Genomic DNA, 27,173 nt, shown 5'->3' with positions numbered 1-27,173 from the left:
ATATTTCAGTTTTAGATGAGGGATTTCTTTTTAAATTAAGTTTAGAATGAGGCTGTAACGTAACAAAATGTGGAAAAGGTCAAGGTGTCTGAATACTTTCCGAATGCACTGTATATCATCAAATTGCCGATGTCACTAGAACAGTCTGCCGCACCGGCCTCATTCTACTAGAATCTGAAGTCAAATGTCTACTGTTTGCTGATGATATGGTGCTTCTGTCCCCAAACCAAGGTGGTCCTACAGTAGCACCTAGGTCTTCTGCACAGATTCTGTCAGACCTGGGCCGTTAAGACAAAATTAATGATGTTGAAAGAAAGGTCCAGTTGCCAGGACCACAAATACAAATTCCAGCTAAACACTGTTGCCCTGGAGCACACAAAATAAAAATATATACCTTGGCCTAAAAATCAGCGCCACAGGTAACTTCCACAAAGCTGTGAATGATCTGAGAGACCAGGCAAGAAGGGCCTTCTACACCATCAAAAGGAACATAAAATTCGACATACTAATTAGGAACCCATTGCCCTTTACGGTTGTGAGGTCTGGGGTCCGCTCACCAACCAATAATTCACAAAATTGGACAAACACCAAATTTAGACTCTACATGCATAATTCTGCAAAAGTTATCCTCCGTGTACATCGTAAAGCACCAAATAATGCACAGCAGCAGAATTAGGCCAATATCCCTAATCATCCAAATCCAGAAAAGAGACGTTGAATTTTACAACCACCTAAGAGGAAGTAATTCCCAAACCTTCCATAACAAAGCCATCACCTACAGAGAGATGAATCTGGAGAAAAGTCCCCTAAGCAAGCTGGTCCTGGGGCTCTGTTTACAAACACAAACAGACCCCACAGAGCCCCAGGACAGCAACACAATTAGAGAAAACAAAAAGATAATTACTCAAAATTACAAAACAATAGAATGCTATTTGGCCCTAAACAGAGAGTACACATTGGCAGAATACCTGACCACTGTGGCTGACCCAAAATGAAGGAAAGCTTTGACTATGTAGAGACTCAGTGAGCATTGCAATTGAGAGAGGCCGCCGTACGCAGATCTGGCTCTCAAGAGAAGACAGGCTATGTGCATACTGCCTACAAAATGAGGTGGAAATTGAGCTTACACAGATTACACAGACCCACAAAGAATTGGAAAACAAATACAATTTTCATAAACTCCCATATCTGTTGGTTGAAATACCACAGTGTGCCACACAAGTTTTGTGACCTGTTGCCACAAGAAAAGGGCAACCAGTGAAGAACAAACACCATTGTAAATACAACCCATATTTTTGTTTATTTATTTTCCCTTTTGTACTTTCACTATTTACACATCGGCACAACACTAAATATAGCCATAATATGACATTTGAAATGTCTCTATTCATTTGGAACTTTGATGAGTGTAATGTTTACTGTTCATCTTATATTGTTTATTTCACTTTTGTTTTTTTATCACTTGCTTTGGGAATTAAACATATATTTCCCATGCCAATAAAGCGAGAATCAGGTAGGTAGAAAGAGAGTTAGAGAGAGAGAATCAGGTAGGTAGAGAGAGAGAGAATAATGTAATTAGAGAGAGAGAGAGAGAGAGAGAGAGAATAAGGTAGGTAGAGAGAGAGACAATAACGTAGGTAGAGAGAGAGAGAGAAAGAAAGAGAATCAGGTAGAAAGAGAGAGGGAGAGAATCAGGTATGTAAAAAGAGAGAGAATCAGTTAGGTAGGGAGAGGGAATCAGGTAGAGAGAGAGAATCAGGTAGGTCGAGAGAGATAAAGAGAGAGAGAGAATCAGGTAGGTCGAGAGAGATAAAGAGAGAGAGAGAATCAGGTACTGTAGGTAGAGAGAAAGAGAGAGCATCAGGTATGTAGAGAGAGAGAGAGAGAGAGAGGGAGAGAGAGAGAGAGAGAGAGAGGGAGAGAGAATAAGGCAAGTAGAGAGAGAGAGAATCAGGTAGGTAGAAAGAGAGAGCGATAAAGACTCAGGTATGTAGAAAGAGAGCGAATCAGTTTGGTAGAGAGAGGGAATCAGGTAGAGAGAGAGAGAATCAGGTAGGCCGAGAGAGATAAAGAGAGAGAGAGAGGTACTGTAGGGAGAGAGAAAGAGAGAGAATCAGGTATGTAGAGAGAGAGAGAGATAAAGAATCAGGTAGGTAGAGAGAGAGAGAGAGAGAGAGAGAGAGAGAGAGAGAGAATAAGGCAAGTAGAGAGAGAGAGAGAATCAGGTATGTAGAAAGAGAGAGAGATAAAGAATCAGGTAGGTAGAGAGAGAGAGAGAGGGAGAGAGAGAATAAGGCAAGTAGAGAGCGAGAGAGAGAGAGAATAAGGTAAGTAGAGAGATAGATAGAGAGAATAAGGTAGGTGGAGAGGGAGAGGAAGAGGAGAGAGAGAGAGAGCAGATGTGATGATTAAGTCTGGGTGCATCGGGGTGTGTGTGTGTGATAGTGCTTCCCTTGAGGAACACAGAGATGAAGAAGTCACAGCATCTGTTGACTGCTGCTGTTGCTTCTGCTGCTGCTGAGAAATCACTTCACAAAGACTCTGAGGCACACACACACACACCGATGCATGCACACACACACCAATGCACGCACACACACACCGCTCCAAGGACTTTTATCCTGCCCTGCATGGTCACAGGGATGGGATTGAATGAATTATTACTACATTAGCCTTGGGTTCCGCACCCAACCTGAATACATTGCGCGTTGTTTCTGTTTGTGCGTGTGTGTGTTATCTATATAGTAGAACAGAGAGGTAATGTATAAGAAGGTACTCTGCTCAGATTAGCTAGGATAAAGACACACATGTGCACGCACAGACACTCAGACTCACAGACACACACACACACACACATGTAGATCAGGCAAGAATAAAGGCCTCTATTAAAGAAACTAAATAATACCAGTCGAGGGGCGGTGTCCCTGGACTGGTCACATGGTGTTGAAATCCCAGACGTGATTGGCTAGTTGTTGTGGCTACTGCGGGACGGGACTGGTATGTTGACGGATGTTTGAGTCTAAAGCAAGATGGGGCTGCTACACACACACACGCTACAGCATCAGCCGTTTCAGCCCTGTGCGTACGCCATCTAATCCGTTACCCATCATGCATTCTGCTCCCCTAATGAAAACGCAAGGTCCCATCTGTCACAGAAGCCTATGGCAAATGGCAGAGGCCCTCTCGCCTGAGAGGGCCTGGATGATGGAGGATCATTGAGAAGGACCCCAGAGCCACAACAAATAAATAACAACTGAAACATCTTTAAGGAAGCTACTTGAATTCCTCCTGTTTTCCCTCAAATTCCTCTCATCTCTCTCACGCTGCTCTGACTGTGTTGGTAGGCAAATGATGCTTCTATTGAAGCAACTGATACAAGACAGTTACACCATAGTTGTTTTTGGACATACTGTAGATGTAAACCATAGGGGGGGTCATTCTCCTTCTGTTATAGTCAGTTACACCAGCGTTCTCAGAAAGTCACACCAATTCACTGAACATCACTTAACACACCATGTTAACATCCTCTACAACGCTTCCCCTTTCCTCTGATTACTCACACACACACAGACACACAGACACCACAAATGTTTGTTGCTATGACATCCTGAGCTGAATGCAGTCGAGGAAGATTTGTATTTATTAATTGTATTTAACCTTTTATCCAGTGTAACCATGTTTTACCAGATAGACTGATCCCTCTCTTTTCCTCTCTCTCTCTCTCTCTCTCTCTCGCTCTCTCTCGCTCTTTCTCTCTCTCTCTCTCTCTCTCTCTCTCTCTCTCGCTCTCGCTCTTTCTCTCTGACTCTTTCTCTCTATCTATCTCTCTTTCTCTCTAACTCTCTCTCTCAGGGTTTTTTCCGTAGATCCATCCAGAAGAACATGGTGTACACGTGTCACCGGGACAAGAACTGCATCATCAACAAGGTGACCAGGAACCGCTGTCAGTACTGCCGGCTCCAGAAGTGCTTTGGCGTGGGCATGTCCAAAGAGTGTGAGTCTTTCTCTCACACAAACACACATACACACGCACATTCGCACACACACACCACTGTTACTACTGATGGGAATGTCCAAACAGTGTTGGTTAGTTTGTCTCAATCCCACATCTCTAATCCCAAACCACGCCACTAGGGAAGTTTCCTGGAATAACAGGAATCGAGGGACCCCTAGTCTTGATCAGAGGTCACATGCTACACACACCATCCTATCCATCCTTTAGATGATTTAAACACACCTACACACACACACACACACACCTACACACGTCCACATTATCCTATTCCCCTAGTGTAGGGGTACGTCAAATAAAAAGGTCATTCACATAAAAAAATAGATACAAATAAAATTAAAGCAGTTCATTTATATTTTCCAACTGGGCGGTACATTTGGGTGAGTTTTTGTCTCGCCTGAGTAGCCTCGTTCCACTGCCAAAAAATGTAATTCAACCATCTAGTGTTCAGCCAAATAACAACACAATGTCAAACCGGTAGCCTAGTCAAATAATTAACATCTAATCACATTAACCGCTACTCTTTCGCGGGAATTCCACTGACTGTTTGTATGTAGCCAAATGTAGCTGCTGCTCATGTTGGTATCTGTACTGATAGCGCAAAATCCATGACAGCGAGACATAGCGGAGTGGTAACGCGCGTGCAAGCAGTTGCTCCCGACACCACTTGGGTACACTGCATCATCCACGAGAGGCTCTTGCTGCCATGGGAATGCATGACAGATTGAAAGATGTTTTGGACACTACAGTGAAAATGGTTAACTTTGTTAAAGCAAGGCCCCTGAATATGTGTATTTTCTGCACTATACAATGATATGGGCATGTAATGCTTTTACAACATACACAAGTTCGCTGGTTATCAGGGGGCAATGAATTTAAACGCTTTTTTAAAATTGAGAGACGAGCTTAAAGTTTGCATGAAGACGAGTTTCTCACAACACTGGCCTATCTGAGTGATGTTTTTTCTCGCCTGAATGATCTGAATCTAGGATTACAGGGACTCTCCGCAACTATATTCAATGTGCGGGACAAAATTGAGGCTATGATGAAGAAGTTAGAGCTCTTACATTTACATTTACATTTAAGTCATTTAGCAGTTTATCCAGAGCGACTTACAAATTGGTGCGTTCACCTTAAGACATCCAGTGGAACAGCCACTTTACAATAGTGCATCTAAATCTTTTAAGGGGGGGGGGTGAGAAGGATTACTTTATCCTATCCTAGGTATTCCTAAAAGAGGCTCTTCTCTGTCTGCATTAACAAGGACAACACACGTCTTTCCATCATTGTATGTTTTTTTGTGTGCAAATGACATCAAGCTTACGGACAATGTCAAATGTGATATAGCGATGCACCTGAGTGAGTTGGGTATGCAATTACACAGGTAATTTCCTGAAATGGATGACTAACAACTGGATTCGTTATCCCTTTCATGCCCTGCCTCCAGTCCACTTACCGATATCTGAACAAGAGAGCCTCATCAAAATTGCAACAAGCGGTTCTGTGAAAATGTCATTTAATCAGAAGCCACTGCTGGATTGGGCTGCGGTCAGAGTGTCCTGCCTTGGCAAATTGTTTGGTAAGACACTGATGCCCTTTGCAACCACGTACATATGTGAGAGTGGATTCTCAGTCCTCACTAGCATGAAAACTAAATGCAGGAACAGACTGTGTGGAAAATGATTGAAGACAGACTCTCCAGTGAGTTATTCACCATTTTCAATAGACAAATAAGGTTTTATATGTAAGATGGTTAAATAAAGAGCAAAATGATTGATTATTATTATATTATTATTTGTGCCCTGGTCCTATAAGAGCTCTTTGTCACTTCCCACGAACCGGGTTGTGACAAAAACTCACACTCTTTCTTATGTTTAACAAATGTATTGTATAGTGTGTGTGTGGCAGGCTTACAATGGTGGCAAAAAACAACTCGAGAGCGCGCTGACTCTGGTGCTAGAGGGGTTACGCAGCTGGAGGTTGAATGTTTGAAGGGGTATGGGACTAAAAAAAGTTTGGGAACCACTGTCTTAGTGGTTTTAAATCCTTCAGCTTTCTGCTTTTGCACTTTTGCACTTTTTAAGTGGATTGCATTTCTCACTTTTAATGATATGGTGTGTGTGTGTGTGTGTGTGTGTGTGTGTGTGTGTGTGTGTGTGTGTGTGTGTGTGTGTGTGTGTGTGTAAAATCCAACATGCTGTATCTGATGATTGGCACTCCAGCAACAGCAGAACTTTTCCTAAGTCTGTTGAAATTAAAGTAGTACTTGTTTGATTTCTCCATCTTACCTTGATCTCTGACAGAAATCCCTCAGCATCCACACACTGTACCCTTCAAGAAGGTTGATCCTATAGTGTCTGTGCCTGTCTGTGTCTGAAGTACAGAACTGGCTGGTGAGAAAGGACGATAGGACTCTCCCAGGAGAAAGATGGATGGATGAGAGGAACTAGTGCAGGTGAATGATAATGTGATTTTCTTTGGTGGTCAAATTCTCAAACACGATGCACATAAACACGATGCACATACTTCCCAAAAAACATGAAGGCCTTTTGAAACACATAATCGACAGAGTTACCCTTGAAACCATTCATACAATTTTTTCCATAAAAGAGTTGAGTGAGTCATTGATTTTGAAAGGTGACTTTTGAATTGTAATTTACAATATATACAGTGTGTTCAGAAAGTATTCAGACCCCTTGACTTTTGCCAAATTGTGTTGTGTTACTGCCTAAATTTAAAATTGATTCAATTTAGATGTTTTTTGTCACTGGGCTACACACAATACCCCATAATGTCAAAGTGAAATTATATTTTTCTAAATGTTTGTAAATTAATTAAAAATGAAAAGTTGACTGTAGTCAATATTCAGTATTCAACCCCTTTCTTATAGCAAGCCTAAATAAATTCAGGAGTAAAAAACAGCTTAACAAGTCACATAATAAGTTGCATGGACACACTCTGTGTGTAATAATAGTCTTTAACATGATTTTAGAATGACAAGCTCATCTCTTTACCCCACACATACAATTATCTGTAAGGTCCCTCTGTCAAGCAGGGAATTTCAAACACAGATTCAACCACAAAGACCTGGGAGGTTTTCCACTGTCTCGGAAAGAAGGGCTCCTATTGGTAGATTGGTAAAACATATACAGTTGAAGTCGGAAATTTACATACACTTAGGTTGGAGTCATGAAAACCCCTTTTTCAACCACTCCACAAATTTCTTGATGACAAACTATAGTTTTGGCAAGTTCTGTAAGGACAGTGGTTCTTAACCTGGGTTCGATCGAACCCCAGGGGTTCGGTGAGTCAGTCTCAGGGGTTCGGCGGAGGTCAAGACACACATCCGACTCATATGATTCGTGATGACACGCCCCGCTTGGCCATCATTGGCTGCAGGTGATCACGCTACATCGCTTGGCCTATCTGTGCTGCGGGGAATTTGGTGCGCTCAGTAGTCGACTTGTGACTGTTGTGATGGTACGTCTTGTGATTTCTTTCTTAATATTTTAATCCCTTCATACTTACTATGTCGAGCAAAAAAAGAATGTGTTCGGACGAATATGTACAATATAAATTCACATGTATAACGGAACATGATGGGAGTCAGCGTCCTAACTGCATGATTTACAATGCCAAGTTGAGCAATTCTAGTCTAGCACCGGCAAAACTAAGAGAACACTTCTGCATGGAGATGAAAATACAAGAACACAACGCTTGCTGAATTCAAGGTGAAGAGAGCCAGATTCGATGAAAAGGCTACTCTGCCTGTACTCGGCTTTGTACCCATCAACAATCCGATCCTCACAGCATCGTACGAAGTTGCTTACCTGATCGCAAAGCAGGGCAAACCACACACCATTGGTGAAACACTCATAAAACCTGCTGTGTTGAAGATGGTGAATATCATGCTGGGAAAAGAGGCTGAAGTTAAGTTATCCCAAATTCCTCTTTGAAATGACACCATCAGCGACAGAATAGAGGACATGAGCAAAGACATCTTGGCTCAAGTAGTTGCAGATCTGATTTCAAGCCCGGCAAAATTCAGCCTTCAACTCGACGAGACCACAGACGTTTCCAATCTAAGCCAGTTTGCTGTATTCGTGCGCTATGTGAAAGACGACGTGATAAAGGAAGATTTTTTATTTTGTAAGCCTCTTACAACAACAACTAAGGCAGCCGATGTGAAGAAACTTGTGGAGGACTTCTTCAAAGACAACAATCTTTCGTGGGATATGGTTTCTGCAGTTTGTTCGGACGAAGCTCCAGTCATGCTGGGAAGAAAGTCTGGTTTTGGTGCGCTAGTGAAAGCCGATGCACCACACATCATTGTTACGCATTGTATTCTGCACAGGCATGCATTGGCAACAAAAACCTTGCCTCCAAAACTGGCAGAAGTATTAAAAATTGTAGTGGAATGCGTGAACTATGTGCGAACTAGTGCTCTGAGGCCCCGCATCTTCAGTGAGCTGTGTAAAGAAATGGGCTCTGAATTCGAGGTACTTCTGTACCATTCTAACGTTCAGTGTTTATCCCGGGGACAGGTGCCGGTCACGGCCACAACGCTTTCAACGTTTTGGTGTCAACAAATGGTAACGTACCCTGTTATTGCTAAGAAAGCTCTGGAGATTTTCATACCGTTTGTTACAACATATCTTTGCGAGCAATCCTTTGAGGATGCTGGACATAAAAACAAAGAAAAGGAACAGACTTTGTTGCGAAAATGACATGAGAGTGGCACTTGCCAAGCTGAAGCCGTACATTTCTGAACTGGTCTCTGAAAGGCAACAGCAGAAGTCACACTGATTTGCAGTAAATATTCATTATGTTTTTGTTTTTGTGTGAAAATCATGTTTTGATGATTTTGTTCTTTGAACACAGTGATGTTGATGCACGGTTCATTTTGTGCACCAGTAAAATATATACCTATGTTTTGAGTTAATAAAATAATATTTTATTTTTCCAATTAAGAAGGGTTCGGTGAATGCGCATATGAAACTGGTGGGGTTCAGTACCTCCAACAAGGTTAAGAACCACTGTGTTAGGACATCTACTTTGCGCATGACACAAGTCATTTTTCCAACAATTCTTTACAGAAATATTATTTCACTTATCATTCACTGTATCACAATTTCAGTGGGTCAGAAGTTTACATACACAAAGTTGACTGTGCCTTTAAACAGCTTGGAAAATTCCAGAAAATTATGTAATGGCTTTAGAAGCTTCTGAAAGGCTAATTGACATCATTTGAGTCAATTGGAGGTGTATCTGTGGATGTATTTCAAGGCCTACCTTCAAACTCAGTGCTTCTTTGATTGACATCATGGGAAAATCAAAACAAATCAGCCAAGACCTCAGAAAAAAAATTGTAGACCTCCGCAAGTCTGGTTCATCCTTGGGAGCAATTTCCAAACGCCTGAAGGTACCACTTTCATCTGTACAAACAATAGTACGCAAGTATAAACACCACGGGACCACGCAGCTGTCATACCACTCAGGAAGGAGACGCGTTCTGTCTCCTAGAGATGAACGTACTTTGGTGCGAAAAGTGAAAATCAATCTCAGAACAACAGCAAAGGACCTTGTGAAGATGCTGGAGGAAACAAGTACAAAAGTATCTATATCCACAGTAAAACAAGTCCTATATTGACATAACTGAAAGGCCGCTCAGCAAGGAAGAAGCCACTGCTCCAAAACCGCCACAAAAAAAGCCAGACTACGGTTTGCAACTGCACATGGGGTCAAAGATTGTACTTTTTGGAGAAATGTCCTCTGGTCTGATGAAACAAAAATAGAACTGTTTGGCCATAATGACCATTGTTATGTTTGGAGGAAAAATGGGGAGGCTTGCAAGCAGAAGAACACCATCCCAACCGTGAAGCACAGGGTGGCCGCATCATGTTGTGGGGGTGCTTTGCTGCAGGAGGGACTGGTGCACTTCACAAAATAGATGGCATCATGAGGTAGGAAAATTATTTAGATATATTGAAGCAACATCTCAAGACATCAGTCAGGAAGTTAAAGCTTGGTCACAAATGGGTCTTCCAAATGGACAATGACCCCAAGCATACTTCCAAAGTTGTGGCAAAATGGCTTAAGGACAACAAGGTCAAGGTATTGGAGTGGCCTTCACAAAGCCCTGACCTCAATCCCATAGAAGATTTGTGGGCAGAACTGAAAATGTGTGTGCGAGCAAGGAGGCCTACAAACCTGACTCAGTTACACCAGCTCTGTCAGGAGGAATGGGACAAAATTCACCCAACTTATTGTGGGAAACTTGTGGAAGGCTACCCGAAACGTTTGACCCAAGTTAAACAATTTAAAGGCAATGCTACCAAATACTAATTGAGTGTATGTAAACTTCTAACCCACTGGGAATGTGATGAAATAAATAAAAGCAGAAATAAATTTGTATCTCTACTATTATTCTGACATTTCACATTCTTAAAATAAAGTGGTGATCCTGACTGACGTAAGACAGGGAATTTTTACTAGGAATAAATGTCAGGAATTGTGAAAAACTGAGTTTAAATGTATTTGGCTAAGGTGTATGTAAACTTCCAACTTCAACTGTATATCCCTTTGAGCATCGTGAAGTTCCTAATTACACTTTGGATGGTGTATCAATGTACTCAGTCATTACAAAGATACAGGCATTATTCCTGACTCAGTTGCCAGAGAGGAGGGAAACTGCTCAGGGATTTCACTTTGAGGCCAATTGTCACATTCTGACCTTCCTTTGTTTTGTCTTTGTTTTAGTATGGTCAGGGCGTGAGTTGTGTGGGTTGTCTATGTTCCGTTTTCTATGTTGTGTTTTTGCATTTGGCCTGATATGGTTCTCAATCAGAGGCAGGTGTCGTTAGTTGTCTCTGAATGAGAATCATACTTAGGTAGCCTTTTCCCACTTGTGTTTCGTGGGTGTTTATTTTCTGTCTAGTGTGTTTTGTCACCTTACAGAACTATTTCGGTTTTGTTTCTTTCTCTGTTATTTTGTTTAGTGTTCTGAGTTTAAATAAATATCATCATGAACACATACCACGCTGCGCTTTGGTCCTCACCTCATTCCAACGACGATCGTTACACCAATGGTGACTTTAAAACAGTTACAGAGTTTAATGGCTGTAATAAGAGAATACTGAGGATGGATCAACAACATTGTAGTTTCTTCACAATACTAATCTAGTTGACCGAGTGAAAAGAAGGAAGCCTGTACAGAATAAAAAATATTTCAAAACATGCGTCCCGTTTGTAACAAGGCACTAAAGTAATACTGCAAAAAATGGGGCAAAGCAATTAACGTTTTGTCCTGAATACAAGGTCTAGTTTGGGGCAAATCCAATACAGCACATTACTGAGTACCACTCTCCATATTTTCAAGCATAGTGGTGGCTGCATATTGTTATTGGTATGCTTGTAATCATTAAGGACTGGGGAGATTTTCAGGATAAAAAAGAAATGGAATGGAGCTAAGCTCAGGCAAAGTCCTAGAGGAAAAGCTGGTTCAGTCTGCTTTCCACCAGACACTGGGAGACAAATTCACTTTTCAGCGGGATAATAACCTAAAACAACAAGACAGTGAGTGGCTAAATTACAGTTTGGTCATAAATCTACTTGAAAATCTGTGTCAAGACCTGAAAATGGTTGTCTAGCAATGATCAACAACCAATTTGACAGAGCTTGAAGAATTTTGAAAATAATAATGGGCAAATGTTGCACAATCCAGGTGTGGAAAGCTCTTAGAGACTTACAGAGAAAGACAGCTGTAATCTCTGATAAAGGTGCTTGTACAAAGTATTGACTCGGAGGTGTGAATACGTATGTAAATGTGATATTTCTGTGTTAGCAAAGCTTTATAAAAACATGTTTTCACTTTGTAATTATAGGGTATTGTTTGTAGATGGTTGAGAGAAGAAACAATTGAATCCATTTTGAATTCAGGATGTAACACAACAATAAGTCAAGGAGTATGAATACTTTCTGAAGGCATATTTCAATTCCCCCCTATTGAGAAGGGTATCCTCCACTGCCTGTTTCAAAAGACAGTTCCACACATAGTACACTGTCTCCTTTTTAATTAAATGATCAAAGTATTAAATATTACGTTTGACAGGAAGACATGAGAGGCGTTGCACATGATTAAGGTAAGATAACCACTAGTGGATCATGCTGTGAAGGTAACTCTTCTGTCCGAAAAATGAGAACTGCACTGTCCTTGAAATCAACCACTTGATGTGAGGGGCATGCATCATCAACCAACCCACTAAAGAACTGAGTACATTTAGCCGTTGGAGTGTGTGTGTGTGTGTGTTGTAGTGATCATGTTGCTCCATTCCATTGTCAGCGACAAGAACAGTTTACGTTTCACAGGTTATTGCCGCTCTTTGATTGCATCAGCAGTTAGGGCTCACGTCCACTTCACGCTCCATTAGCCCTGAGGGAAAGAAGACATTGCTCTCCTCTTTTGTTTTTCTCTCTCCTATTTCTCCCTCACAGACTCACAGAGAACGTGATGGTCTCTATTCTTCTGCACTCCTTCTCCTGGTCTGGTCTGGCCTCCCCATAGAGCACGTGCCAAACTCATTCCATAGAGGGCCGAATGGCTGTGGGTTTTCTCTCCTTCCTTGTACTTGATTGATGAATTAAGTTGACTGGTTAGTAAGGAACTCCCTTCACCTGGTCTTAATTGAAAGGAAAAAACAAAAACCAGCAGACACTTGGACCTCCATGGAATGAGTTTGACACCCTTACCATAGGGATACTGTATAATGTACAGTATATAGTGTTTTATTTAATTCTGTTGTTCTCCCACACTGAGCAGAGAACAAAGGAACCATTCCCTTCCTCCATGTGTTGCTGTGATGAGGTTGTGTACCTTAGCTTACTCCATTCCTGTAGTGAAAAGGGGATAATACCTAGTCAGTTGCACAATGGAATTTATTCAACCGGAATGTGTATTCCGCATTTAACCGAAGCCCTCTTAATCAGACAGGTGCGGTGGCGGTCTTAATTGACGTCTAGGTGATCAGTGCCTGGGGAGCAGTTGTTGCTGCTACCTAACCCAAGCAGGTGCCCTGTCCTTCCTATTAGCTGCGCTAGGATGCTAATGTAGTGTTGTTTACTCGAGTGCTATTGAAGACAGTGATGATGATGGTTATGTGATAAGAAACATTGTACAGGTAGCTAGGTACTGTGGGTTTGGTAGCACTTTATTTTACGGTACTGCTTCTGTTGGTATTTCCATGGTATTTTAGAGGAAATTCTCTCTTCAGTCAGAGGGAACCGGGCTCAGGAGGCCCATGCTTCAGCTTGTGCCTTGTAGATACCCTTACGGAATTTCACATGTGAACACGTGAAATGTTCCAAAAACACATGTTTTCACATGAGTTCCACGTGACATCATGTGGTTTTTCTGTAAAGGTAACTAGCTCCATGTTCAGAGTTTGGGCACAAAGGAGTGTGTGTGTTTGTTTTTGTGTGCGGGTGCATGTGTGTGTGTGCGTACATGCGTGTGTATGTCTGCATGTGTCCAGTTAGTGATGTTAGAGAGTATGATATGGAGCTGATATGGAGAAGTAATTTCAGGCCCCTACAGTCACATTTCCCCTGCTCTGGTTTCTGACATAGAGACTTCAGAAAGCTGGCTGGCTTGCTTACTGGCTTGCTTAACATCATCTGTGTTTCACTGGTGTCTGACCACACACTATCTCCACTGGGGGATGGTATGTGTTTGTATGGTGTGTGTGGAGGGGGATGGTAATATATCACTGTCTCCCAGAGAGGGGGGACATTCATGGCGAGGCGATCTCTAGGGGAGAACTTCCCCAGTACAATCAATTACCCAGCACTCCAAGCAAATGACCAGGAGCAGATACGTCCTAGTGATGCATCAGACAACAGGCCTGGAAAATAGATGGGTTTTTAATACCTACGGACCGATGAAGTGAGGAGGAGGGAGGGATGGAGGGAATACATCTAGCGAGGGAGACCGTTGTCCATCTCATCATTACCCCCTTCTACTGGAGATATTACTACTGCTTTTTACTCCAAATGAAAGACTAAAACAATGTATCTTCCCTCCCTCATTCCATGGATAAGTATTTTCCTCTTGAATCACTTTGTATTTGATTGACCCTGTAGGACGGATACTATGTAAAGGGTCAGGGCCTTAGGGGCACCTTTTAGAACTAGTAATAGATTACCATGAGAACACTATACTTTTATTCCTAGGTAAAAACACAGACTGTGTTCACACAGGCAGCCCAATTCTGATCTTTTTATTCACTCATTTTTCTTTTGACCAATCAGGTCAGCTCTTTTGAAAATATTTGGTTAAAAGATCAGAATTGGGCTGCCTTTGTAAATGTTGGTAAAGTCACCATAGACAGTAGTTGTAGTGGAGTTTGTAAACTATGGTGAAGTGTACACTATGCCAAATGAAATGTGCAGTAAATAACCAGGTCTATTGTAACATTGAATTTATTCTCAATTACTTTCCTGGCTGAATAAAAGTTTAAATAAATGCAGTAAGGGCCTCCCGGGTGGCGCAGTGGTCTAACGCACTGCATCGCAGTGCTAGCTGTGCCACCAGAGATTCTGGGTTTTAGTCTAGGCTCTGTCGCAGCCAGCTGCGACCGGGAGGCCCATGGGGGCGGCGCACAATTGGCCCAGCGTCGTCCGGGCTAGGGAGGGTTTGGCCGGCAGGGATGTCCTTGTCTCATCGCGCACTAGCGACTCCTGCTGACCAGGTCGCCAGGTGTACTGTGTTTCCTCCGACACATTGGTGCGGCTGGATGGATTGGCATTGTGTCAAGAAGCAGTGCGGCTTGGTTGGGTTGTGTTTCGGAGGACGCATGGCTCTCGACCTTCGCCTCTCCCGAATAGGTACGGGAGTTGCAGCGATGAGACAAGACTGTGACTACTACCAATTGGGGAGAAAAAAAGGGGGTAAAAAAATATATATATATATAAAAAATAAAATAAATGCAGTATGACCCTCTTGGTAATCTAGGGTAGAGTGCACTACTGTGGTAAATCTAGGCTGGAGTGTGCACTACTATAGTAATCTAGGAGTCTGCACTACTATAGTAATCTAGGGTGGAATGTGCACTACTATAGTAATCTAGGCTGGAGTGTGCACTACTGTAGTAAACTAGAGTGGAGTGTGCACTACTGTTGTAAACTAGAGTGGCGTGTGTACTTCTATAGTAATCTAGGGTGGAATGTGCACTACTGTGGTAATCTAGGGTCTAGTGTGTACTACTATAGTGACCTAGGGTGGAGTGTGCACTACTGTAGTAATCTAGGGTGGAGTGTGCACTACTGTGTTAATCTAGGGTGGAATGTGCACTACTGTGGTAATCTAGGGTGGGCTGTCTACTCCTATAGGGCGGAGTGTTCACTACTGTGGTATTCTAGGGTGGAGTGTGCACTACTGTGCAGTTTTCAGCTGAAGTGATCTTGGCCGCCGTGTGAAGAGGCTGTTAAATAAAGACACTTTGCCGCGCCGCGCCACTCTCTCACACTCTCACTTCAAGGCATGCTACCACGCTTTATAGGACCACTGCTCTCCAGGACACTCAGCTAATCCTCATCTGGTCAATGAGCTACGTCCTGTTCACCCTCCCTCTCCCTTCCCCCTGTCATCCCTCCCCCTCTCCCTTCCTCTCGCCTTCCCTCTCCTTCCCTCCTGTCCTCCCTTCCTCTCTCCTGTCCTCCCTCCATCTCTATCTTTCTCTCTGGCTGCTGAAGTAGTCGACAGACGGGCAGCTTTCTGGGCTGGTGGATGCCTGGGATAACACACACATACACACTGCGTTAACGTTTCGTAAAGAGGGCTGCAGGTTGGACCATCTGTGTGGACCATCCACCCGGCGCCACGGCAAACTAACAGATGCACCAGTAAATAAACAGCATATTTCTTCATGGCGACCAGTTGCCACATCCCATAATACCAAGGCAGACTTTAACACCCAGCAGGTGGGGAGCGATGAACGACACATAACTCTACCCACGCCAGCAGAGAGAGTTACACTTAATGGTGGTGTGTGTGTTTGCATGTGTGTGCGTGTGTGTGTGTGTGTCAGTTGGGAGACACTTGTACGGTGATGTTATGACCTTGCAACAGGGTGGATGATACAATAGTTAAACCAGTTGAGCTACCAGCGGTAACACAGTGGTATTGTATACGGCCAGTAGTGGTACTGTATCTGTCCAGCAGTGGTACTGTATCTGCCCAATAGTGGTACTGTATCTGCCCAGCATTGGTACTGTTTCCAGCCAGCAGTGGTACTGTAACGGCCATCAGTGGTACTGTATCCAGCCAGCAGTGGTATTGTATCTGCCCAGCAGTGGTACTGTATCCAGCCAGCAGTGGTACTGTAACGGCCAGCAGTGGTACTGTATCCAGCCAGCAGTGGTATTGTATCTGCCCAGCAGTGGTACTGTATCCAGCCAGCAGTGGTACTGTAACGGCCAGCAGTGGTACTGTATCCAGCCAGCAGTGGTACTGTATCTGTCCAGCAGTGGTACTGTAACGGCCAGCAGTGGTACTGTATCCAGCCAGCAGTGGTACTGTATCTGTCCAGCAGTGGTACTGTATCCAGCCATTAGTGGTATTGTATCTGCCCAGCAGTGGTACTGTATCCAGCCAGCAGTGGTACTGTAACGGCCAGCAGTGGTACTGTATCCAGCCAGCAGTGTTACTGTATCTGTCCAGCAGTGGTACTGTATCCAGCCAGCAGTGGTATTGTATCTGCCCAGCAGTGGTACTGTATCTGTCCAGCAGTGGTACTGTATCCAGCCAGCAGTGGTATTGTATCTGCCCAGCAGTGGTACTGTATCCAGCCAGCAGTGGTACTGCATACGGCCAGCAGTGGTACTGCATACGGCCAGCAGGGGTACTGTATACGACCAGCAGTGGTACTGCATACGGCCAGCAACGGCCAGCAGTGGTACTGCATACGGCCAGCAGTGGTACTGCATACGGCCAGCAGGGGTACTGTATACGGCCAGCAGTGGTAAGGCATACGGCCAGCAGTGGTACTGCATACGGCCAGCAGGGGTACTGTATACGACCAGCAGTGTTACTGCATACGGCCAGCAGTGGTACTGCATACGGCCAGCAGTGGTTCTGCATACGGCCAGCAGTGGTACTGCATACGGCCAGCAGGGGTACTGCATACGGCCAGCAGGGGTACTGCATACGGCCAGCAGTGGTACTGCATACGGCCAGCAGTGGTACTGCATACGGCCAGCAGTGTTACTGCATACGGCCAGCAGTGGTACTGCATACGGCCAGCAGTGGTACTGCATACGGCCAGCAGGGGTACTGTATACGGCCAGCAGTGGCACTGCATACGGCCAGCAGTGGTACTGCATACGGCCAGCAGGGGTACTGCATACGGCCAGCAGGGGTACTGCATACGGCCAGCAGTGGTACTGCATACGGCCAGCAGTGGTACTGCATACGGCCAGCAGGGGTACTGTACACGGCCAGCAGTGGTACTGCATACGGCCAGCAGGGGTACTGTATACGGCCAGCAGTGGTACTGTATACGACCAGCAGTGGTACTGTATACGACCAGCAGTGGTACTGTATACGACCAGCAGTGGTACTGTATACGGCCAGCAGGGGTACTGCATACGGCCAACAGTGGTACTGCATACGGCCAGCAGTGGCACTGCATACGGCCAGCAGTGGTACTGCATACGGCCAGCAGGGGTACTGTACACGGCCAGCAGTGGTACTGCATACGGCCAGCAGGGGTACTGTATACGGCCAGCAGTGGTACTGTATACGACCAGCAGTGGTACTGTATACGGCCAGCAGTGGTACTGCATACGGCCAACAGTGGTACTGCATACGGCCAGCAGTGGCACTGCATACGGCCAGCAGTGGCACTGCATACGGCCAGCAGGGGTACTGTATACGGCCAGCAGTGGTACTGCATACGGCCAGCAGGGGTACTGTATACGGCCAGCAGGGGTACTGTATACGACCAGCAGTGGTACTGCATACGGCCAGCAGTGGTACTGCATACGGCCAGCAGGGGTACTGCATACGGCCAGCAGGGGTACTGTATACGGCCAGCAGTGGCACTGCATACGGCCAGCAGGGTTACTGTATACATTTACATTACATTTAAGTCATTTAGCAGACGCTCTTATCCAGAGCGACTTACAAATTGGTGCTTTCACCTTATGACATCCAGTGGAACAGCCACTTTACAATAGTGCATCTAGGTCTTTTAAGGGGGGGTGAGAAGGATTACTTTATCCTATCCTAGGTATTCCATAAAGAGGTGGGGTTTCAGGTGTCTCCGGAAGGTGGTGATTGACTCCGCTGTCCTGGCGTCGTGAGGGAGTTTGTTCCACCATTGGGGGGCCAGAGCAGCGAACAGTTTTGACTGGGCTGAGCGGGAACTGTACTTCCTCAGTGGTAGGGAGGCGAGCAGGCCAGAGGTGGATGAACGCAGTGCCCTTGTTTGGGTGTAGGGCCTGATCAGAGCCTGGAGGTACTGAGGTGCCGTTCCCCTCACAGCTCCGTAGGCAAGCACCATGGTCTTGTAGCGGATGCGAGCTTCAACGGCCAGCAGGGTTACTGTATACGGCCAGCAGTGGTACTGTATACGGCCAGCAGTGGTACTGTATACGGCCAGCAGTGGTACTGTATACGGCCAGCAGTGGTACTGTATACGGCCAGCAGGGGTACTGTATACGGCCAGCAGTGGTACTGCATACGGCCAGCAGGGGTACTGTATACGACCAGCAGTGGTACTGCATACGGCCAGCAGTGGTACTGCATACGGCCAGCAGTGGTACTGCATACGGCCAGCAGTGGTACTGCATACGGCCAGCAGGGGTACTGCATACGGCCAGCAGGGGTACTGCATACGGCCAGCAGGGGTACTGTATACGGCCAGCAGTGGTATTGCATACGGCCAGCAGTGGTACTGCATACGGCCAGCAGTGGTACTGTATATGGCCAGCAGTGGTACTGCATACGGCCAGCAGGGGTACTGTATACGGCCAGCAGTGGTACTGCATACGGCCAGCAGGGGTACTGTATACGGCCAGCAGGGGTACTGTATACGACCAGCAGTGGTACTGCATACGGCCAGCAGGGGTACTGTATACGGCCAGCAGGGGTACTGTATACGGCCAGCAGGGGTACTGTATACGACCGGCAGTGGTACTGTATCTGCCCGGCAGTGGTACTGTACACGACCAGCAGTGGTACTGAATTTGGCCAGCAGTGGTACTGCTTATGGCCAGTAGTGGTGCTGCATTGGGCCAGCAGTGGTATTGTATACGGCCAGTAGTGGTACTGTATCCGGGCAGCAGTGGTACTGCATACGGCCAGCAGTGGTACTGCATACGGCCAGCAGGGGTACTGTATACAACCAGCAGTGGTACTGCATACGACCAGCAGTGGTACTGCATACGACCAGTAGTGGTACTGCATACGGCCAGCAGTGGTACTGCATACGGCCAGCATGGGTACTGTATAAGGCCAGTAGTGGTACTGTATCTGCCCGGCAGTGGTACTGTACACGACCAGCAGTGGTACTGAATTTGGCCAGCAGTGTTACTGCTTACGGCCAGCAGTGGTACTGCATACGGCCAGCAGGGGTACTGTATACGACCAGCAGTGGTACTGCATACGGCCAGCAGTGGTACTGCATACAGCCAGCAGGGGTACTGTATACGACCAGCAGTGGTACTGCATACGGCCAGCAGTGGTACTGCATACGGCCAGCAGTGGTACTGCATACGGCCAGCAGTGGTACTGCATACGGCCAGCAGGGGTACTGTATACGGCCAGCAGGGGTACTGTATACGGCCAGCAGTGGTACTGCATACGGCCAGCAGTGGTACTGCATACGGCCAGCAGTGGTACTGCATACGGCCAGCAGTGGTACTGCATACGGCCAGCAGGGGTACTGTATACGGCCAGCAGTGGCACTGCATACGGCCAGCAGTGGCACTGCATACGGCCAGCAGGGGTACTGCATACGGCCAGCAGGGGTACTGTATACGGCCAGCAGTGGTACTGCATACGGCCAGCAGTGGTACTGCATACGGCCAGCAGTGGTACTGCATACGGCCAGCAGTGGTACTGCATACGGCCAGCAGTGGTACTGCATACGGCCAGCAGGGGTACTGTATACGGCCAGCAGTGGCACTGCATACGGCCAGCAGTGGTACTGCATACGGCCAGCAGGGGTACTGCATACGGCCAGCAGGGGTACTGTATACGGCCAGCAGTGGTACTGCATACGGCCAGCAGGGGTACTGTATACGGCCAGCAGTGGTACTGCATACGGCCAGCAGGGGTACTGTATACGGCCAGCAGTGGTACTGTATACGACCAGCAGTGGTACTGTATACGACCAGCAGTGGTACTGTATACGACCAGCAGTGGTACTGCATACGACCAGCAGTGGTACTGCATACGGCCAGCAGTGGTACTGCATACGGCCAGCAGGGGTACTGTATACGACCAGCAGTGGTACTGCATACGACCAGTAGTGGTACTGCATACGGCCAGCAGTGGTACTGCATACGGCCAGAATGGGTACTGTATAAGGCCAGTAGTGGTACTGTATCTGCCCGGCAGTGGTACTGTACACGACCAGCAGTGGTACTGAATTTGGCCAGCAGTGTTACTGCTTACGGCCAGTAGTGGTGCTGCATATGGCCAGCAGTGGTATTGTATACGGCCAGTAGTGGTACTGTATCCGGGCAGCAGTGGTACTGCATACGGCCAGCAGTGGTACTGCATACGGCCAGCAGGGGTACTGTATACGACCAGCAGTGGTACTGCATACGGCCAGCAGTGGTACTGCATACGGCCAGCAGGGGTACTGTATACGACCAGCAGTGGTACTGCATACGGCCAGCAGTGGTACTGCATACGGCCAGCAGGGGTACTGTATACGACCAGCAGTGGTACTGCATAAGGCCAGCAGTGGTACTGCATACGGCCAGCAGTGGTACTGCATACGGCCAGCAGTGGTACTGCATACGGCCAGCAGGGGTACTGCATACGGCCAGCAGGGGTACTGTATACGGCCAGCAGTGGTACTGCATACGGCCAGCAGTGGTACTGCATACGGCCAGCAGTGGTACTGCATACGGCCAGCAGGGGTACTGTATACGGCCAGCAGTGGCACTGCATACGGCCAGCAGTGGCACTGCATACGGCCAGCAGGGGTACTGCATACGGCCAGCAGGGGTACTGTATACGGCCAGCAGTGGTACTGCATACGGCCAGCAGTGGTACTGCATACGGCCAGCAGTGGTACTGCATACGGCCAGCAGTGGTACTGCATACGGCCAGCAGTGGTACTGCATACGGCCTGCAGGGGTACTGTATACGGCCAGCAGTGGCACTGCATACGGCCAGCAGTGGTACTGCATACGGCCAGCAGTGGTACTGCATACGGCCAGCAGGGGTACTGTATACGACCAGCAGTGGTACTGCATACGACCAGTAGTGGTACTGCATACGGCCAGCAGTGGTACTGCATACGGCCAGAATGGGTACTGTATAAGGCCAGTAGTGGTACTGTATCTGCCCGGCAGTGGTACTGTACACGACCAGCAGTGGTACTGAATTTGGCCAGCAGTGTTACTGCTTACGGCCAGTAGTGGTGCTGCATATGGCCAGCAGTGGTATTGTATACGGCCAGTAGTGGTACTGTATCCGGGCAGCAGTGGTACTGCATACGGCCAGCAGTGGTACTGCATACGGCCAGCAGGGGTACTGTATACGACCAGCAGTGGTACTGCATACGGCCAGCAGTGGTACTGCATACGGCCAGCAGGGGTACTGTATACGACCAGCAGTGGTACTGCATACGGCCAGCAGTGGTACTGCATACGGCCAGCAGGGGTACTGTATACGACCAGCAGTGGTACTGCATAAGGCCAGCAGTGGTACTGCATACGGCCAGCAGTGGTACTGCATACGGCCAGCAGTGGTACTGCATACGACCAGCAGTGGTACTGCATACGGCCAGCAGTGGTACTGCATACGGCCAGCAGGGGTACTGTATACGACCAGCAGTGGTACTGCATACGACCAGTAGTGGTACTGCATACGGCCAGCAGTGGTACTGCATACGGCCAGAATGGGTACTGTATAAGGCCAGTAGTGGTACTGTATCTGCCCGGCAGTGGTACTGTACACGACCAGCAGTGGTACTGAATTTGGCCAGCAGTGTTACTGCTTACGGCCAGTAGTGGTGCTGCATATGGCCAGCAGTGGTATTGTATACGGCCAGTAGTGGTACTGTATCCGGGCAGCAGTGGTACTGCATACGGCCAGCAGTGGTACTGCATACGGCCAGCAGGGGTACTGTATACGACCAGCAGTGGTACTGCATACGGCCAGCAGTGGTACTGCATACGGCCAGCAGGGGTACTGTATACGACCAGCAGTGGTACTGCATACGGCCAGCAGTGGTACTGCATACGGCCAGCAGGGGTACTGTATACGACCAGCAGTGGTACTGCATAAGGCCAGCAGTGGTACTGCATACGGCCAGCAGTGGTACTGCATACGGCCAGCAGGGGTACTGCATACGGCCAGCAGGGGTACTGTATACGGCCAGCAGTGGTACTGCATACGGCCAGCAGTGGTACTGCATACGGCCAGCAGTGGTACTGCATACGGCCAGCAGTGGTACTGCATACGGCCAGCAGGGGTACTGTATACGGCCAGCAGTGGTACTGCATACGGCCAGCAGGGGTACTGTATACGGCCAGCAGTGGTACTGCATACGACCAGTAGTGGTACTGCATACGGCCAGCAGTGGTACTGCATACGGCCAGCATGGGTACTGTATAAGGCCAGTAGTGGTACTGTATCTGCCCGGCAGTGGTACTGTACACGACCAGCAGTGGTACTGAATTTGGCCAGCAGTGTTACTGCTTACGGCCAGTAGTGGTGCTGCATATGGCCAGCAGTGGTATTGTATACGGCCAGTAGTGGTACTGTATCCGGGCAGCAGTGGTACTGCATACGGCCAGCAGTGGTACTGCATACGGCCAGCAGGGGTACTGTATACGACCAGCAGTGGTACTGCATACGGCCAGCAGTGGTACTGCATACGGCCAGCAGGGGTACTGTATACGACCAGCAGTGGTACTGCATACGGCCAGCAGTGGTACTGCATACGGCCAGCAGTGGTACTGCATACGGCCAGCAGTGGTACTGCATACGGCCAGCAGGGGTACTGTATCCGACCAGCAGTGGTACTGCATACGGCCAGCAGTGGTACTGCATACGGCCAGCAGGGGTACTGTATACGACCAGCAGTGGTACTGCATACGGCCAGCAGTGGTACTGCATACGGCCAGCAGGGGTACTGTATACGACCAGCAGTGGTACTGCATACGGCCAGCAGTGGTACTGCATACGGCCAGCAGTGGCCAGCCAGCAGTGGTACTGCATACGGCCAGCAGGGGTACTGTATACGACCAGCAGTGGTACTGCATACGGCCAGCAGGGGTACTGTATACGACCAGCAGTGGTACTGCATATGGCCAGCAGGGGTACTGTATACGGCCAGCAGGGGTACTGTATACGGCCAGCAGGGGTACTGTATACGACCAGCAGTGGTACTGTATCTGCCCGGCAGTGGTACTGTACACGACCAGCAGTGGTACTGAATTTGGCCAGCAGTGTTACTGCTTACGGCCAGCAGTGGTACTGCATACGGCCAGCAGGGGTACGGTATACGACCAGCAGTGGTACTGCATACGGCCAGCAGTGGTACTGCATACGGCCAGCAGGGGTACTGTATACGACCAGCAGTGGTACTGCATACGGCCAGCAGTGGTACTGCATATGGCCAGCAGTGGTACTGCATACGGCCAGCAGTGGTACTGCATACGGCCAGCAGGGTACTGCATACGGCCAGCAGGGGTACTGTATACGGCCAGCAGGGGTACTGCATACGGCCAGCAGTGGTACTGCATACGGCCAGCAGGGGTACTGTATACGACCAGCAGTGGTACTGCATACGGCCAGCAGTGGTACTGCATACGGCCAGCAGTGGTACTGCATACGGCCAGCAGTGGTACTGCATACGGCCAGCAGGGGTACTGCATACGGCCAGCAGGGGTACTGCATACGGCCAGCAGGGGTACTGTATACGGCCAGCAGTGGTATTGCATACGGCCAGCAGTGGTACTGCATACGGCCAGCAGTGGTACTGTATACGGCCAGCAGTGGTACTGCATACGGCCAGCAGGGGTACTGTATACGGCCAGCAGTGGTACTGCATACGGCCAGCAGGGGTACTGTATACGGCCAGCAGGGGTACTGTATACGACCAGCAGTGGTACTGCATACGGCCAGCAGGGGTACTGTATACGGCCAGCAGGGGTACTGTATACGGCCAGCAGGGGTACTGTATACGACCGGCAGTGGTACTGTATCTGCCCGGCAGTGGTACTGTACACGACCAGCAGTGGTACTGAATTTGGCCAGCAGTGGTACTGCTTATGGCCAGTAGTGGTGCTGCATTGGGCCAGCAGTGGTATTGTATACGGCCAGTAGTGGTACTGTATCCGGGCAGCAGTGGTACTGCATACGGCCAGCAGTGGTACTGCATACGGCCAGCAGGGGTACTGTATACAACCAGCAGTGGTACTGCATACGACCAGCAGTGGTACTGCATACGACCAGCAGTGGTACTGCATACGGCCAGCAGTGGTACTGCATACGGCCAGCATGGGTACTGTATAAGGCCAGTAGTGGTACTGTATCTGCCCGGCAGTGGTACTGTACACGACCAGCAGTGGTACTGAATTTGGCCAGCAGTGTTACTGCTTACGGCCAGCAGTGGTACTGCATACGGCCAGCAGGGGTACTGTATACGACCAGCAGTGGTACTGCATACGGCCAGCAGTGGTACTGCATACAGCCAGCAGGGGTACTGTATACGACCAGCAGTGGTACTGCATACGGCCAGCAGTGGTACTGCATACGGCCAGCAGTGGTACTGCATACGGCCAGCAGTGGTACTGCATACGGCCAGCAGGGGTACTGCATACGGCCAGCAGGGGTACTGTATACGGCCAGCAGTGGCACTGCATACGGCCAGCAGTGGTACTGCATACGGCCAGCAGGGGTACTGCATACGGCCAGCAGGGGTACTGTATACGGCCAGCAGTGGTACTGCATACGGCCAGCAGTGGTACTGCATACGGCCAGCAGGGGTACTGTATACGGCCAGCAGTGGTACTGCATACGGCCAGCAGGGGTACTGTATACGGCCAGCAGTGGTACTGTATACGACCAGCAGTGGTACTGTATACGACCAGCAGTGGTACTGTATACGACCAGCAGTGGTACTGCATACGGCCAGCAGTGGTACTGCATACGGCCAGCAGGGGTACTGTATACGACCAGCAGTGGTACTGCATACGACCAGTAGTGGTACTGCATACGGCCAGCAGTGGTACTGCATACGGCCAGCAGTGGTACTGTATACGACCAGCAGTGGTACTGTATACGACCAGCAGTGGTACTGTATACGACCAGCAGTGGTACTGCATACGGCCAGCAGGGGTACTGTATACGACCAGCAGTGGTACTGCATACGACCAGTAGTGGTACTGCATACGGCCAGCAGTGGTACTGCATACGGCCAGCATGGGTACTGTATAAGGCCAGTAGTGGTACTGTATCTGCCCGGCAGTGGTACTGTACACGACCAGCAGTGGTACTGAATTTGGCCAGCAGTGTTACTGCTTACGGCCAGTAGTGGTGCTGCATATGGCCAACAGTGGTATTGTATACGGCCAGTAGTGGTACTGTATCCGGGCAGCAGTGGTACTGCATACGGCCAGCAGTGGTACTGCATACGGCCAGCAGGGGTACTGTATACGACCAGCAGTGGTACTGCATACGGCCAGCAGTGGTACTGCATACGGCCAGCAGGGTGCTGCATACGGCCAGCAGTGGTACTGCATACGGCCAGCAGGGGTACTGCATACGGCCAGCAGGGGTACTGCATACGGCCAGCAGTGGTACTGCATACGGCCAGCAGTGGTACTGCATACGACCAGCAGTGGTACTGCATACGGCCAGCAGGGGTACTGCATACGGCCAGCAGTGGTACTGCATACGGCCAGCAGGGGTACTGTATACGGCCAGCAGTGGTACTGCATACGACCAGTAGTGGTACTGCATACGGCCAGCAGTGGTACTGCATACGGCCAGCATGGGTACTGTATAAGGCCAGTAGTGGTACTGTATCTGCCCGGCAGTGGTACTGTACACGACCAGCAGTGGTACTGAATTTGGCCAGCAGTGTTACTGCTTACGGCCAGTAGTGGTGCTGCATATGGCCAGCAGTGGTATTGTATACGGCCAGTAGTGGTACTGTATCCGGGCAGCAGTGGTACTGCATACGGCCAGCAGTGGTACTGCATACGGCCAGCAGGGGTACTGTATACGACCAGCAGTGGTACTGCATACGGCCAGCAGTGGTACTGCATACGACCAGCAGTGGAACTGTATACGACCAGCAGTGGTACTGTATACGGCCAGCAGTGGTACTGCATACGGCCAGCAGTGGTACTGCATACGGCCAGCAGGGGTACTGCATACAGCCAGCAGTGGTACTGCATACGGCCAGCAGGGGTACTGTATACGGCCAGCAAGGGTACTGTATACGACCAGCAGTGGTACTGTATACGACCAGCAGTGGTACTGTATACGACCAGCAGTGGTACTGCATACGACCAGCAGTGGTACTGCATACGGCCAGCAGTGGTACTGCATACGGCCAGCAGGGGTACTGCATACGGCCAGCAGGGGTACTGTATACGACCAGCAGTGGTACTGCATACGGCCAGCAGGGGTACTGTATACGGCCAGCAGGGGTACTGTATACGGCCAGCAGGGGTACTGTATACGACCAGCAGTGGTACTGTATCTGCCCGGCAGTGGTACTGTACACGACCAGCAGTGGTACTGAATTTGGCCAGCAGTGTTACTGCTTACGGCCAGCAGTGGTACTGCATACGGCCAGCAGGGGTACGGTATACGACCAGCAGTGGTACTGCATACGGCCAGCAGTGGTACTGCATACGGCCAGCAGGGGTACTGTATACGACCAGCAGTGGTACTGCATACGGCCAG

The 27,173-nt window shown here is 48.3% G+C and overlaps 1 protein-coding gene across 1 annotated transcript in view; it reads left to right on the top strand.

Annotated features, from left to right (window-relative positions):
• The window catches only part of LOC115131432 (retinoic acid receptor alpha-A), a 141,822-nt gene that overhangs the window by 51,612 nt on the left and 63,037 nt on the right, over positions 1 to 27,173 (top strand). The window contains exon 3 of the mRNA XM_029663154.2: positions 3,853 to 3,994. Coding sequence (XP_029519014.1) covers positions 3,853 to 3,994 — 142 coding nt within the window. The remainder of the gene's footprint in view (positions 1 to 3,852; positions 3,995 to 27,173) is intronic.

This window comes from Oncorhynchus nerka, linkage group LG7 (assembly GCF_034236695.1).
Source record: "Oncorhynchus nerka isolate Pitt River linkage group LG7, Oner_Uvic_2.0, whole genome shotgun sequence".
Lineage (NCBI taxonomy): Eukaryota > Metazoa > Chordata > Actinopteri > Salmoniformes > Salmonidae > Oncorhynchus > Oncorhynchus nerka.
Note: the sequence above shows the minus strand (reverse complement) of the source record. Positions and strands in the feature narration are given on the sequence as shown.